Source organism: Delphinapterus leucas, chromosome 4 (assembly GCF_059928025.1).
Source record: "Delphinapterus leucas isolate spDelLeu-1000000601 "Yukka" chromosome 4, BTC_Dleu_Yukka2, whole genome shotgun sequence".
NCBI classification, from domain to species: Eukaryota; Metazoa; Chordata; class Mammalia; order Artiodactyla; family Monodontidae; genus Delphinapterus; species Delphinapterus leucas.
Window position 1 is genome coordinate 98,643,773 of NC_143132.1, and position 16,940 is coordinate 98,660,712.

Sequence of the window (16,940 nt, forward strand, 5' to 3'; positions counted from 1 at the left end):
GGTGATTTGATATACATATACATTGTGAGTGAATTCCCTCTATCGAGTTAATTAACACATCCATATTTACCTTGTTTTTTTAAATAAAAACATTTAAGTTCTACTTTCTTAGCAAATTTCAAAGATTTCAGAGTTTTGTTTGCATTCTCATGTGTTAATTGAAGCTGAGAGGGTAAATGTGCTCTCTAAGAATTTATAAAAAGGATAAGAAAGGTGTAAAGGATAAAGGGCAGGTATGAAGGATAAAGCCCAGAGAATATGGAGGCAAAGAGAACTTGAATATTTATTCACTATCTGTTTTATACCAGTCAACAGTGCTTTTCCTGTTATATCTCATTAAGTGCTTATATCACTCTTAAGAGGCAGTTGTTATTTTTTCCAGTTCCACAAATGAAGTAATTTAACATCAAAAAAGTTAAATAACTTGCTCACGTCAAGGGTCAGGGCCAAGATTTGAAATGCAGGCTTTCAGGCTAGCTCTAAGATAATTTGCCAGCTCTCCAGTAAAGGGAGCCTGAGAAGAGAAATAATGGGAGAAATAGAGTCAAAGTAATGTAATTTCATAGGAGATGAAAGTAAAGGAGGACATTTTTAGAAAAAAAATGGAGAAGTCAACCTTGATTGGTGTATTCGTAATGAAAAAGTTGGGTTTAGTTTTAGCAGTGTTTCTCAACAGGTGGCAAGTTTGTCCCCCAGGAGACATTTGGCAATGTCTGGACACATTTTTAGTTATCACCACCGAGAGGGATTTTTTTGGCTAATGGTGTGTAGTGGCCACAAGCCAGGGGTGCTGCTGAACATTCTACAATGCACTGGGGAGACCTCACGACAAAGAATTATTTGGCCTAAAATGTCAGTGGTACCAAGAACAAGAAATCCTTTGGTAGACTATATAGATTAAAATCCTGACTCATCTCATTAGCTTTGTGATTTTAAACAAATGATGTAACCTTTCTTGGGCTACTGTTACCATATTTGTAAACATGCATAACAGTACTTGCTGACTACTCCACAGAGTTTTGAGCAAGGTGTGAGATAATATGTGTGAAACCAATTGTAATATTAACTGAAAATCACATTAAAATGTTTATTTATGGAGAATGAGAATTTTTAAAAACAATAAATTTGATTTGATGGTTGGATTGTTATCAGATGTAAAAATATATTTCAAGTGGTTGAAAAAGAAAGGCAGGTGGCAATGAGTAAAGGCTAAAGTTTCAGTAAACATGAGAACAGAGGGTGATCTCTCAAGGCTTTAATAGGATCAAGGAGACTTTATATATATAATACAAAAATATATAAACAAATACTATATATATAAATACTGTGTGTGTGTATATATATATATATATGTGTGTGTATATATATATATATATTTAGAATCAGGGGGAAGATGTGAGCCAATCTGTAGCTGAGGGATAGATTCACTAGTGGAAGAAAGATTGAAGATTCAAATGAGAGAGGTGCCAGTTGCTGAGGGCTTTGAAGAGGTAGCTCCTTGAGGGGGGCCTGGCCAGGGGAAGGAGGGCACATTTTCTCTGAGACAAGAAAAATGGAAGAGAAAACAGGTGGCAGTAAAGGTACATTTTTAGAGGTTGTTTTTGACAGGCGGTAAGGCAGGAAGCTGTGGAAAAATACTAATAGGAAGACCTTGACATTCTTAGTAAATTTGAAGGCAAGATCATCTGTTCAGATTAAGGAAAGGAAACGGGGTGGATCTGAGGTTTTTGGAATGGAGAAGATTTGGAGTAGCCAAATCATGTGAAAATCATGTTTGAGGTTTAGTAGCAAATGGATGAATGGATTGCTGAAGAGCCATAAGAGCCCACAGGGCTTATTCAGCATGGATTTGTAGGGGACCCAGTTGCTATTATTTCATCACAATGGTTGGTAGATGATGGGAGGTCTAAGAGGAAGGAGGTAAGGAGATTGCAGTTTGCACTGAGAAACTCTGAGTTTGGGATTTTGAAAGTATGGCCATTCAGATTGCTGCTTAGGTCCAAGGTTTGGTCATAATGGTCAGGTGGCTGAGGAGGCACTTAGATGTTCATAGCAGTCAGCATGTCGGAGGGTTTTCAGCATCAGGATATCAGGTGAACATGGACAGTAAAGTCTCCACGATCATCACCCAGAAATGTGCTGGAGAGAAATACTGAACAGACTGCTGAGGTTTCAGGTGGAAGAGGATCCTGGGTATTGATAAAGGTGGTAAGTGGATGGTGGGGACCTTCAGTAGAGGCAACTTCGCGTATTGGTGAAAGCGGACCAGTATTCTGGAAGCAGCACTGGGGAGCAAACAGGGAGAACATTTTCCTTCTCTCCTGGTGAGTGAAAGGGGGTAGAAATGGAGCTCTTTCCTCTGGAGAGTTCTGTGGAGAAGGTTGAGTGTGAGGAAAGGTGGGTCCAGTTACTGTGAACTTTTGGAAGAGATATTTTAAGGAAATTTTTAAGGCATAAGATAAAGGACTCTTTAATAAGGGCTTCATGGAAGGGCAGAGCAGCCTGGACGGAAGGACAAGTAGTGGAGAATGGCAAAGGTTGAGTAGCTAATTGGATTAAGAATGAGGATGTTTGAAAAGGTGGCTTGTGGAAGGAGTGTGGGCCCAGCACGGTGGATTAGGACATTAGTGGCAGGATGGAGGCATTTGTGAATGCCAGGGAGGCCGATGAATACAACGTAGTCTGACCCCAAGGGCCCAGATGATATGTCTGCGTGGTAGAGACACTAAGCTGCCCTGACTCCTGATAGGACCCCTTCAGCATCTCCTGGTGGAGTCATAAGTGGGTTAATAAGGTATAGGCTTCAGTATATTGAATTCCTGGTGTTTTATGTATACACACATATGCATATCCATATATCTTTATGGTGTTTGCCTGTGTGTGTGTGTATCCCTGGTCCAACCCTACTCCACCCTCATCTCTTTCCCCAACAGATAAAAATCAGACTTAGGAGGAAATTCTATTTGCCTAAAAATAGTAAGCTAGCAGTTTGTTCATTGAAATATTTGTATACAGTTTGATTCATATGAAGTAAATATGGCTATATTCATAGAGCAGAAAAATATTATTCACAGTAACAAGAACAAAGTATAACATGTCCCTAATAATGAATTCATTTTGCTTTGGTATATGCATTCTGCCCAGGTAGCCTGTAAACACATAGATCATGTTGCAATTCAGATGTATCATTAAGGTAATAGTATTGGATAATTTGGTTATAAAAAATAGGATTAAATTATCTGTAACTTGTACAACACTGCCAGTTTAAAAATAAAAGTGTGGTTCACATAAAAATTGATTATTTCAATTCTATTGTCTGCTGTGTTTGGTACATAGCATTTGAGCAGCTCCTTAAAGAATGGGAACAAACAAATGCCCTTTTGAAGCAAAAGCACTAGATTCACTGAAAATAATTAGGCCTAAATTTTCAAAGATGACTGCAGTTGGTACAGCCATAGACATAGAGGCAACCATTATTTTCATATTCTCATGTACAAATTGGGCAATTGAGCATGCAAATTGAAAATTGAAAATGAGGCATGAATTGACAGTGTGTGTATAAGTGTGCGCCATGCTCCGTGAATGTGTGTGTACTTCAGACGTTGGTTTTAATAAGACCAAGGCAAGTATGTGCAATTGGAGAGTCTGTTTTGTTTCTTAAACTCCTAAGATCCAAGGATTTTAAGTGATTATTTATTTGAAATACCTATCCATAATTGTTACTTACTCAATTTTTTTGGCTACAACTTGGGAAAGTCAGGGATCACAAATAATATATTTGAAGGTTATGCCTATGATGCTTAAACATGTGGTTCTCTGATTTGGGCAATTAAGATAATAATATTAGCTTCTACAGTTATGTGAGCAGAATAGCTTAGTCAGAATTCAGCTTAGATTCAGTCTACACAAATATTAGGCTTTGTGTGTTTCAGAAAGATCAGAGATAGAAAAGGCTTACTGAGCCTTTACAATATCTGAATGCTAGTGCTTTCCTAAAATCATTTCATGGTGATATGTAATTTTTGTTTAAAGATAATTTGTGACATTTAAAAAAAAACTGGTTTATATATATTTCCAAAATATATTTTTCTTTTATGAATTTTCTCTTGATTTAATTAAAATTCCTATATATGCATTAAAGATCTCATATTATTCTTTCAAAATGTTTGTTTTGTTCAAGATGCACCAAAATGTTATGGCTTTATAATATTTTTATTAGTAACTTAAACTTTATTTGAGTTTGTATACCTGACATACAATATCTATTTTATTAATACAGCTTTCTGCTGGAAAAGTGAACTTAAAATTACTGAAGGAGCAGCTTCAAGGTAAACAGTTTACCATTGTATTATTAGATGCTGAAGGTATAATTTCTTTTTTTTACATTTGAATTACATAGAAAATTTAAGTGCTAGAACTGTTCATGCAGCATAAAGATTCTAAACCCCAAAATGGTGACTCTTTATCTTTGATACTCAAAATATATTTCATCTGTATTTTGGGGAGGGGTGCTTATTTTATGTCAAAAATCAACTTAGGATATGATCATAATAATAGTATTTTTGAAAAGTGAGGACTTTCATAGCATTGTTCCTTAAACTCTAGGAAGAAAATTTTAGCAGTATAAAATTATAGATTGAAATTTTACTCTGGGAAATTAAAAGAATATTGAAAATTGCTTTATATTTTAATACATTATTTGAAAATAGCAAAAACCAAAAATAAAATTTGAATTTACAGTACTTCTAAAAGAAATAAGATTTTTAAAATAGAGGATAAACATTTAATTTGGATAGTTAAGATAATTTGATAGAACAAATTATAGAAATATATATAACATTTATTATAGAAGTTGTTCTGTGTGGGCTTTAGTTTGATCCAGAGATGGGGCAGAACACTATGGGAATTCTATCCAAAGCGTAGTTTTTAACATTCTGTAATTTTACATGTCCAGTTCAACTGAGTTTACAGCAGAATGGATATGGGTGGATATGTGTGGCCCTGTGGTCACAGTGGGTGGGAGGGGGACTGTGGGCTCCCTAGTCTACTGGGAAGATTAGACTTGGCTACATGCCATTCTTATTGGGCAACTAATATTTATATACTGTTTGAGAATTTAGAAATGTGCATAATTTCCTTTATCAATCAGAAAACTGAACATCGTATTTTAATGTGATTGGTCTTTTTTTTCCCTTTCAGAGCCAGTGAAACAACCATCTAATTATAAAATGGCAAATTCTTCTGAACATGAAAAACCCAAGATAAAAGGGAAGGTTTGTGGGCAGTGTGAGAACAAAGCCGCTCTGCTAGTATGTACACTGGAGTAAGATCAGACTTTCACACGGGCTCATACACCTGTCCCGACTTAACCTGCTTGGTAGCCATGTCTTTTTCTTCATGATCATTACTAAGGGTGAAGTGTGCAGGCTGCCAGGAAAGGCCAATGCTACACGATGCCCTGAATCTCATCCTCTCATTCTTGTTTAAAGACACCACCTAACTTTTGTCCTCTCTCCCTTGGATCGTGCCTATCAGCACAAGAACATGCAGTATTTCTCGAACCAAAACTGGAACAGAAATTCTTCTTTGATCCCCACATCTCCCCCTGTACCCCTTTTAGTAACATTTCTAAAGAGTTGTCTACACTTGCTGTCATCACATTATCTCCTCCCATTGTCTCTCTCTCTCTCTCTCTTTTTTTTTATTGAGGTATAATTTACCTACTGTGAAATGGACAAATTTTAAATGTATACACCCCCATCAAGATAATAGAATACCCCAGAAAGTTCCCTTGTGCCTTTTCCAATTAACTCCCACTACAAAACCAACTACTATTCTGATTTTTAGCAGCATACATGTAGTGGTGCTAAACCTACTGAAATTTATATAAATGGAATCATATGGTATGTATTTTTCTGTGTAGGGCTTTGTTGTTTTTCTGTATTCTTGACCCCTTAACGTTGGAGTGCCACAGGGCTTAGTCCTCAGGCCTCTTCTCTAGTCTGTTTATACTTGTTCTTTAGGTAGTTTCATCTACTCTCTTGGTTTTAAAGCCCATCTTTATTTTGATGGTTCCCAAATTTACATCTTTAACTCATATCTCTCCCCTGAACTTTCAACTCAGACTGCCTAATCAACACTTCTACTTGGATTTCTAACCAAAATCACTAATTTAGTGTGTTCAAAATTCAACTCTTAATATTTCCCCATCAAATTTTCTCCCCCCAAGGTCTCCTCATATCAATAAAGGTCAACTCAAACATTGCCTGTGCTAACAGCTCTTTATAAAATAGCAACAGCTGAGATGACTCTCTATAGTTTTGTGAAGCTGCCTCATTCATCTACATAACATTTATCACCCTTTAGTGTATGTTTATTTGTTTATTTTCCACTCACCCACAATGTAAATTTCATGAGAGTAGGGATTTACTTTTGTTCCCTGCTGTGTGCTTACCACCTTGAATTATGCCTGCAATTTAATAGGTACTCAGCAAATGTTTGTTGAATGAGTCATTTCTTTAAAGCGTTTCTGTTATTGAAAACACTGTTATCATTGAAGCTAACTGAAAGGAAGATATCCAATATATTTTGCAATTAAAATATTATACATTCCTAGGAAGCAGTTTTCCCCCAAAGAATTTGATTATAACTAATGTTTGTGGATCACTATAACTAATATTTATTAAATTTCAGAGAATTTAGTTATAATCACTTCTGGTTTAAGATTGTATTACTAGCCTTATTTCATGGCAGTTTTAACTGAGCTCAGAGAGTTAGAGTGCTTTAAGTCTAATAAAGCACTAATAATATTAAATGTAAAACCCTGGCTCTTGGTATAATGCTCTTACTTTTACATCCTACATCATACTATTTTTCTCCTTACTTGATATGATGGTGGAATTTTAACAAGTTATACCTATCCAGAAAAGTTAAGAAAATATAAACAAATGCTAATATTCCTGAAGTTTGAAGTATGAAAGCTAAAAGGGTCTTATGGCAGAATTGAATTGTTGGATGCCACTGTTCATGATCTGAAAAAGTATTTGCATAGGAGCTATGAGTCAATATTTCTTATTAATCCTCTTCTATGTTGAGCACTTTTTAAAGGCCATGGAGTTCAAACAATATGGCATATGTAGATAAGATTTGACTTGGAAATAAAGGATCTGTTTTTCCAGAGAGAAGGGAAAGCAAGCAAAGGACATTCCCGGACAGTATAAATGGCATGTGCCTTGGCTGGAAAGCAGATGGGAGTGATGAAGTGTGCAGTGATTACAAAACTGATTTGCCTGAAAACTGTTGTAAATAGAAGTCAGGGTTTAGGCCCTAACCATTCTTAAAGGATTTACTAAGATTTTAAGAAAAGATGTTCTTTGATCTGAAATGAAAATAATATCCCATGGTATTTGTTAAAAGCACAAAAATTATTTAAAAACTCAAGCTCGGTAGATGTAATGAACTCTATAGTGTTGAACTCTGAGGTTACCTTGTGTTCTTAGCTTCCATCATTCTAGATGGTCATGCTGACTGGATAATCAGAGTCAAGCTTTCTATATCTTATGACAGGACCTTAATCAGGGAAAATTGTACAGGGATGGGAGGTAGGGAGTAAGAGCTTACATTTTGGGGGTTTGAATCTCAACTTTACCTGTTGTTAGCTATGTGAACTTCAGCAAATGACTTAATTCTTTTGTTTCTGTCTTCTCCTTTGTAAAATGGGACAAAACGGGTAACAGTAGTATAACGACCTCAGAGTTATTGAGGATAATGGTTAATGCATGTGAAGTATTTAGCATTGTGCCTAGCACATTGAGAAGAGATAGTAAATTGTATGCCTTTTGTTGTTGGCACATTTTATATATGTTGCATTCATATATGTTGGTGGTAAAAATAAAACCCCAGGTTTGCAGATTTCTTATTTTTAAAAGAAATTCCAGTGGCTTTAGGCTGTTTCTACATAACAAAAGTGAAATGGATAGTTAAAAATTACATATTAATTTGGCAAATGTGGATACTTTAATTAAACTCAAATGGATTCTGAAGGCTTAGCATAAGTGATCTAGCCTTGAACAAATTAAAAAGATATTTGCTAAAACAGCACTTTAGTACTCCATCGTCAAAGAAGCATCTGTGGTGGAATGGCGTCCTTATCCACATTTTTAGTATGTTCCTGCCAGTTATACAAACTACCTAAAAAGATTTTCCAGTTGGCGGTCATTTTAACCCAATTTAAATCCACATATGCTTGTATAACAAAATATATAAGCTTACTCTGTGACTCCAGCTTTGATCTTCCAGTATAACATCTGTTTGGCTACTTTCATTGAAAGTCTATTGTTAGCAAATATTTGGCTTAGAATTATATGCTGAAACTGACTCTCAGTCCTCTATATTACATTGTAAAAATGGTGCCGAACATTTATGAGAAATTCATTAAAATATTAGCTGACATGTTGTAGAATACATTTTGAAGTCTACGTTAATACAGTAATACTTCCATATGTGTATGTGAAATTATAGCTTTTAATTTTTCACTTAAAAATTACGGATTTAGATAATGTTTGTATCATCATTTCTCTAAGAGACTATAGCTCTTGAAACAGGAGTTGAAAGGCTAGGATTAGTTCCCATACTAGGGATAGTATTTATTTTTCTTCCACTAAAATTATAAATCCAGTTCTGTGTAGCTATAATCACATTTGAAAAATACATTTGGGTTTTGATAAATACCAGACCATGCAATCATTTGACATTTTGGCTTTATTTTGTTGCAGATTTTATGAAGGTTTTCTAATAAATGATTAATACTGAAATTAATGGTCAATGATTATGAGTAATGTGGGTCTTGGGTAAGAGCTTAAGCTTTGAACCAGACTCTGGGGTTGAAATCCTGGCTCCATTAGCTGTATGACTGGACAAATTCTCAATCATTATGTTCCTTTGTTGCCTCATCTTCACAATGGAGGTACAATGGTCAAGCTAACCTTATGGGGTTATTGTGAGAATTAAATGAGATGGAACATACGAAGCCCTTAGAACAATGAGTAAGTGCTCCCTGAATGTTGTGGATATTGTTATTGTTATTTGACCCTTACTTTTTAGCTTCATTTTAGTTATATACAACTTCCTACTCTTTTAACCTATTTTTGGAGTGTTGTCCTAATCATTTCATATTTAATAAACATGGCTACATTATTGTAGGTAACCGCATCATCATGTGGGAACTTGCAATACAACTTTAAAAAATTGATGGACTCTTATTGGGTTTTATTTAATTTTTATTGAAGTATAGTTGAATTACAATGTTGTGTTAATTTCAGGTATACAGCAAAGTGATAGATATATATATGTATATATATTCTTTTTTTAAAAAATAATTTATTTTTGGCTGTGTTGGGTCTTTGTTTCTGTGCGAGGGCTTTCTCTAGTTGTGGCAAGTGGGGGCCACTCTTCATCGCGGTGCGCGGGCCTCTCATTATCGCGGCCTCTACCGTTGCGGAGCACAGGCTCCAGACGCGCAGGCTCAGTAGTTGTGGCTCACGGGCCCAGTTGCTCTGCGGCATGTGGGATCTTCCCAGACCAGGGCTCGAACCCGTGTCCCCTGCATTGGCAGGCAGATTCTCAACCACTGCGCCACCAGGGAAGCCCTGTATATATATTCTTTTTCAGATTCTTTTCTCTTATAGGTTATAAAAAAATATTGAGAATAGTTCTCTGTGCTATACAGTAGGTCCTTGTTGGTTATCTGTTTTATATATAGTAGTGTGTATCTGTTAATCCCAAACTCCTAATTTATACCCCCCTAAATTTAGTCTCCTTTTCTTCATCCAATACACTCTAGTGCCTTCTTACTCCCTGTGTGGTCTGCACCCAGCAGCTGCATGGGCATCACCCGGGTTCTTAATAGAATGCAGGATCTTGGGTCCCATTCCAGACTTCCCAAACCAGCGTGTGCGCTGTAAGGAAATCCCAGGATATTTGTATGCATGGTACAGTTTGAGAAGTGTCACTGAATTGCGCATCAGGTCACCAGTGACCCGTACAAGGCAGAAGAACCTGGTCTGTCTCTCCCCAGTCTGCCCCAGCTGCTTTATGCTTATTATACCCTGAGAGAGGGGAGAGGAAGGAGGGGGAGAAGGGTGGTGGGCACCCTAAAGGGAGAGGAAATGAAAGAGAGCTAAAGGGAGTGTGAGTTCCTTGGCACAGACTTTCTGACACTGTCTCTCCAGGCCTCATGCTTTCTTATTTGTACTACTGGATGTTCTCAACCTAGGCCAAACTCAAGAAAAGGGGGGCTACTAGCCATTTGCACTATTTTTTTTTATCATACTGTAAAGGGTGTTAGAGTGGCTGTACGTCTGCACAGTAGTAATTACTCCTGCAGTAAAAATTCCATTTCCTTTTCTCACTTTCACCCTTGCTTGGCACCATCATTGGTAGAGATATATCACATTTTCCAACTTATCCGCAAATTTAAAGAATGACATTTTAGCACCATAGAGAACTTGCAAGACAAATATACACTTGTCTGTAATCATTTCACCAATCATAAACATTGCTGACATGTTGATGAAGATCCATCCAGTTTTTTTTCTTACACTTTTTTTCCTTTGAGGAATCTCCTAAGAATGCTTTAAAACAACATTTTGAGAATCACCGGTGAAGTAGTGCCGTTCAAAGAAGACTGTGGGGAATTTTGGAGACAAATAGTATACACATCCTTTGAAACTAATTGTGTCATGTAAATCAATACAGAAAGATAAAAGAACTCATAATGAAATAGTTTTGACCCGGAGATATTGCTGTTAATTTTTACCAGGTTAAGAAGTTTGATCTGAGGTTGCCGTTTTTTTAGTGATTTATTCAGAAATTGTACATACATACATGCACCTAACACATATATCTAAAACCTACTTACAGCTATTATATTTATTTTGCTATGAGAGTAGTTAAAGTTTATAAGTTAATTTTTCTAAAAGTTACATCTTAACTGAGACAAATGTTGTCCCGTTTCCTTGGGCTTCTCAATTCGGCTGACATCTAGGTGTGTAATTGGAGAAGTAAAGATGAGAGCAATGAATTTTTTATGCAAGTATTTTCTCAAAGTCATATTTTATAAGATTGTATGATTTTTCAATATCTTTTAAGGTATGCCTTGAATGTGGAGAAGATTATTGTTCAGGATGCTTTGCTAAAATTCATCAAAAGGGGGCACTGAAACTCCATAGAACAACTCTTTTGCAGGTATGACTGTTTAAAACTCTTTACTTGCAGTGTATTTGTAAAATGTTTCCACACAAAGACATATAAAACATGTTTAATTATCTAGAATTTAGGATGATTTGCATTAATTTGTAAAATTCTATTATCTACAGTCTTTACATATAACTTAAAATTATTTTACTGAATGCAAATCTGGATTTTATTTTGTTGTTTAAACTGTGCTTTAATATAGCTCCTGGAACACTTAGCTTGATTAGAGTTTTTACATTACACATTCTATCTGTGAACTTGACATTTAAAAATTAGACAATATTTTTATCTATTGTGGTTTCAAATGAACACATGATTTGTTTTAAGTATTCTATCTAGTTTATAAATAGAAGTCTCTTGTTTTCTTCTCATGTTTATTTTTTTTAAATTTGTCTTTTATTTGTCCTCCTCCACTATTTTTTATTTTTTTATTTTACTTTATTTAATTATTTTTTTTTTTGCGGTACGCAGGCCTCTCGCTGCTGTGGCCTCTCCCGCTGCGGAGCACAGGCTCCGGACGCGCAGGCTCAGCGGCCATGGCTCACGGGCCCAGCCGCTCTGCGGCATTTGGGATCCTCCCGGACCGGGGCATGAACCCACATCCCCTGCATCGGCAGGCGGACTCTCAACCACTGTGCCACCAGGGAAGCCCCCCACTATTTTTTAAATAAGCTTATCTCTCAGGTTTCTACTTTTCCTCCTACATATCACAAACTTTTATTTATCCTCATATAGTTGTTTTTTGAAATGCCTAAACTCAAACGCTGTCAGATGGCTTTAATATTCTAATACTTAAACAATAATTATGGTTAAATATTGATATAACATTATACCAGTTACGTTTGATGATGCATTGTTTTGTCATAGATTTCATTCATTGTGCAGGGTCAGTGCTAGGCAGTGACCCTACACAGATGAATAACACTAGGATCCTCCTCTTAAGGACCTGGAAATAAAAGTGAGAGTCGAGTACCTTGTATAATGGATTGAAGGGTTAAATATTATCTTGTAAATTTTAATATTGATATCTGTATTTAGAAAGGTCACTGGTAGACTTCAATCTTTACATGTTGCTTCAACATATATAAATATTGGTAGCTCTCACAGATGCTGATGACCCACGTCATGATAACCACAAAGCATAAAACTGACCTTACTTTTTTATCAGTATTTACCGAAGTCTGTTAACTTTTGAGTGGCTAGTCAGTGTTGAGAGCTTTCTGGCAGAAGTGATGGAGGGAAAACAAAAGGAAATCCACCAACTACTCCCCTGCCTCAGGAAGTATCCTAAGACTGGACAGTCACAGGAAATGAAAATTAATGTATACAAAAGTGAGTGTAATTGTTAATATGCAAATAATATAGAATTTAACTAAAGGTACTCCACTGTAAGGGTAAGGAGTGTAATTTCCCACTGTGAATTCTTGTTAGAATTTTCCATTCAATGATTTATTCAGCACATTTTCTGAATTACTGCTCAGTGAATTTAGGCACTGTGCTAGCTGGTGTGGAGGATACAAAGAAGAATCAGACATGGCTCCTTCCCTCAACTTCAGTATTTGACCTTCAAGGTTTATCTAAGTCTGATTCTCTTTTCTCTCTCCCTTCCTTCCCCTCTCTCTTCCAGAACTCTGTTCCTTTCTGCTTCTCTCTCTCAGTCCTCCCCCACCCCCCACATTCAACTTCAAAACACAGTCAGACTTTGCCATGATATGGTTTATTGTAATCCAGAGGCAGATATGACATGGGTCAAATCATGCTTACTAAAAGTTATGTGACATAGCATATGTATAGTAAACATTGAGTATTTTTCTATTCCATGTTAATGTCATTAAAATGGATATATTAGATATCTTAACATAGAAGATGATTTTTGTAAATTATATTCTTATAAAATTCTAAATGTGGAATTGGTGCTGAAGTGAGAGAATTAGTACTTACTGAGTGTAAGCTTCATCTCATCCCAGCATCACATTTTCTAGTTTTGGTTGCAGGGGGGGAAAGGTTGGTAAGCCAGAAATAGCAGAATGGTATTTAAGTTCCTAGTGAATTTCTAATTGTAGAAGATGCATTCATCTCTAGAAATTAACATAAATGAATTTCATAATATGTATACAAATCAAAGAACATAGCAAGGAATAATGAATCCTTGAGAGTTTTTTTCAAACACAGGGATTCTCTTATGTATATATTTTAAAGTTAAATAATGATAAATAGCTATATATCTTCTATATTTATGTTACTCTTCTGGATTGCCCTCTAGTCTGTGGAGACCAAAGTTGCTACTTGATGCTATCTTGAGGATTTTCCTGGGAAGTTCATTGTCTGCTGGGGAAGTCAGATTGTGAGGCTGACCCTTAGAAAAGAGCAAACAGAGACCACCTGTATTGGGAGCTAAACATACATGGTTACTACTCTCTTTGTATATAACGTCATTTTATGTACCCGGATTGCTAAGTAATGAAATACTTTGAAGGAGCTATCTTTCTTTAGGTAATTCAAGTAAATTTGAGCCTTTATTTTATTCAACTAAAATTTTAAAATTAAAAAAAGTTTTTTTTAAAGGAAGCTATTTCAGAATATATAACCTACTCCCTCCGATCTTAGTAAAGTGTACAGTGGACAGAGTCTCACTATATATTGGTGACTCCTGCCCATTATGTTGACCAGTAGCTGTTATAACAGTTAATAGGAGGTCTCAACTAGCTGATGTAATATGTGTCACTACACATTCATCCTCAGAGATTTGCTTTTCCGGTTAGTACTTTATTTTTGCTCCTCTATCATGGTCTTACCCATTCTCTGTTATCCCATCTTGAATTTAATCCATTGTCCCGTTAGCTATCTGCCGTTTTCTTATTATTTCTGTGCACTGTTTAGCCCTTTGTTGTTTTTTTTTTTCAGTCATCTTGCTTTTTTTCTTCTTGTTTCCATCATTCTTCCCTGTGCATTAAGGTAAGGTTCTTGATGCTGTTGTGTCTTGGCCTGATGGCCATTGTTCAGCAGCGAGTGGATACCTCTTTCTGTTTAGCCCTCATTAACCAGCCATAGCATTTTTAGTTTTCCACCACTTTGGTAACTGTCAAAGTCATGAGATTTTTTTTTGTACACCTGTAACTTATATAATATTGTACAGCAACTGTATCTCAATTTTAAAAATATGCAAACTGTGAAGACAAAGAAAAAGAAGTCATGAGATTTTTTTGTTGACTGTTGAATTTGTACCTAATCTGAGAAGTTAGAGCAGACATCTTATATCTGAATATTAAGCATTACTATATAAAAAGCAAGCATTCTAGGCTAATGACTGCTATCCTTTATATTATTTAACCTATGTTGGCATTTCTGGTTATTATGAAGAATAGCTTATTTTGAGTGTTGTTAATCATTTCAGCCCCCAGCCTACATACCAGTGAGTCTTTACAAAGTTCACAGTCAGTAGGGACCATTTTGTCCTGGCATATTTTGTTTCACTTAAGAGATAAATCCCTGAAAAATTGAAGACAAACTATTACCATTTCCATGTTGACTAACATAATTTCAAAGGGTCTTTCTTTTGATTTACGATTGATTAATACTTGGAAGTGATTTCAGCACAAGTTTTTTTTTTTTTAACCTTCTCTAACCTCTGTGAAATAGTTAATTATCTGCAAAATGGTGTGTAAATTCATGAGGGGAATTACCAAGGATGAAAATTCTACTTCTGTATTTAGAATGATTTTCAACACTAAGGGTTAAAACAAAAGGTTTTTTCACTTGGTAAGCCTCACATTGGTGAGAAATAAGGCCTCAATATATCAGGAATTCCTATTTCCTTTTAACAACAAAAGATCAAAGAAGAGACAAGGTTAATCAGAGATAAGGGATAACAGGGGGAAAAACAAACAAAAGGCATTTCATTGTGAGGTGTGACATGCGCAAGGGGAGGCTGGATTAATAAAATCATTAATAGATTCTGGTATATATATTTTCTTAATTAGAATGGAGATTTTCTTAACTGGAAAGGAGAGACCTTGGGAAGAGGGGTGGTTAGTAATGAGAGAAGAGATAACTGAGGTAGACTTTGTTTTCTAATATGAGGCATCTATATGCAGCCTCTTCACTTTTTTAACTACGAAGTAAGGTATACCTACATAAATATGGATTATAAGTGGGAGTATTTGTTTGCTTGAACATACCTACAGGAAAATAATTACCAGGCAGAACCTCAGTTATCATAATACTATTTATGCTTTCCGACTTTGGTAGAAAAATGGTCGATTTTTTTTCTTTCATTTGACAATGACCAGTATCAGCTTTTAGGCTCACACTACCGTTATTCTGTTAATGTTCAGGATAATACAGTAATTTTAGGCCATAGCTGGCCCTTTGGATAATATCGTGGTTGCTTACTTGGATGATCCTAATGTACCCGTTTTAAATGCTGTGTACACACATAATGTAGATGCTATGTGTGCCACCCAGATCTTCCTCTTTAGAAATGAGACACTCACTACCCTAGCTGCCTGGAATGTTGCCTGCATTTGTATCATAGTTGAGTCTCTCCCCTGGAATTGCCTTTGCCCAAAGAGAACTGCCACCTCCAAGCTTACACTCCATCCCTGGAGGCAGCCCATCCTCTGGGCCAATAACTGCTCTATGTTAGGGTACAAATTCCCAGCTACCTCTTGCCTCAATTGGGGACAACTCCGATGGGCCATCACAGCTCCTCCCTTGGGATTGGCAGTTGCATAAAATTCAACTCTCTTCTTTGCCCAATTCTGCTTCCTTCACTCACCCACAGGTGTTCTTCTCAGAGAACTCCCCAGTAAAAGTCAGGCAGGCAAATCTCAGAATTGGTTTCTTGGCCAACCTGACTTGTGACAATATGTAATTCAGAATGAGATTACAGTATAGATAATTGTTGGCCAGTTTCAGAGTGTACCGCAATTTTTGAAGAGCAATATATAACATCTCTTTCTTCACTTTCCATGTTCTAAACCAATTGAGAAATAGGTATTAGAGTCAGAAGGTAGAAATCAAAATATCAGTTTTATTATCGATACAATCAGAATTGGTGGTTGTAGCATGGGTGTTCAGACAGATCAGCTTCCTGCTATTTCCTGGAACTGAACTTTTTGCCCTCCCCGCCGCCCCAGTGTTATAGACAGGGCAGGACCTACCCAGAAAAACTCCTTAATGGAGATCTAGACTGGAATACATCCCTCTCTGGACAGGTAGCCCTTGGAGAACCCAGAAAGGGCAGAGGTCAGCGCACTCACTTTCTTCTCCCAAAGTCTCACAAATAAGATAGAAATATAAGGATGGGGAGTAAATGTTTCCTCAAAAAGGAATTATCATAAATTCCCATGATTTTAGAGTCCAGGTAATGTCAATATCCTAAATTTGGCTGTTTCCATCTTTTGGCCATTATGAATAATGCTGCTGTGAATATTTATGGACAGGTTTTTGTGGGCATATGTTTTAATTTTTCGTTGCTATACCTCTAGTAGTGGACTTGCTGAGTTGTATGGTAACTCTAGTATTTAATTGTTTGAGGAACTGCCAGAGTGTTTTCCAAAGTGGCTGCTCCATTTCACACCTATCAACAGAATATGAAAGTTCTGATTTCTCTGTGCCCTAGCCAACAGTTATTAATCTCACTTTTTGACCTAGTGGGTGTGAAGTAGTATCTCATTACGGTTTTC

At 36.3% G+C, this 16,940-nt stretch overlaps 1 protein-coding gene across 1 annotated transcript in view; it reads left to right on the forward strand.

The window, feature by feature from the left end:
• ZBBX (zinc finger B-box domain containing) overlaps positions 1 to 16,940 on the forward strand; it is a 104,520-nt gene that overhangs the window by 11,801 nt on the left and 75,779 nt on the right. Inside the window, exons 4-6 of the mRNA XM_022573043.2 lie at positions 4,280 to 4,328; positions 5,200 to 5,309; positions 11,149 to 11,244. Of these exons, the coding sequence (XP_022428751.2) occupies positions 4,280 to 4,328; positions 5,200 to 5,309; positions 11,149 to 11,244 (255 nt within the window). The remainder of the gene's footprint in view (positions 1 to 4,279; positions 4,329 to 5,199; positions 5,310 to 11,148; positions 11,245 to 16,940) is intronic.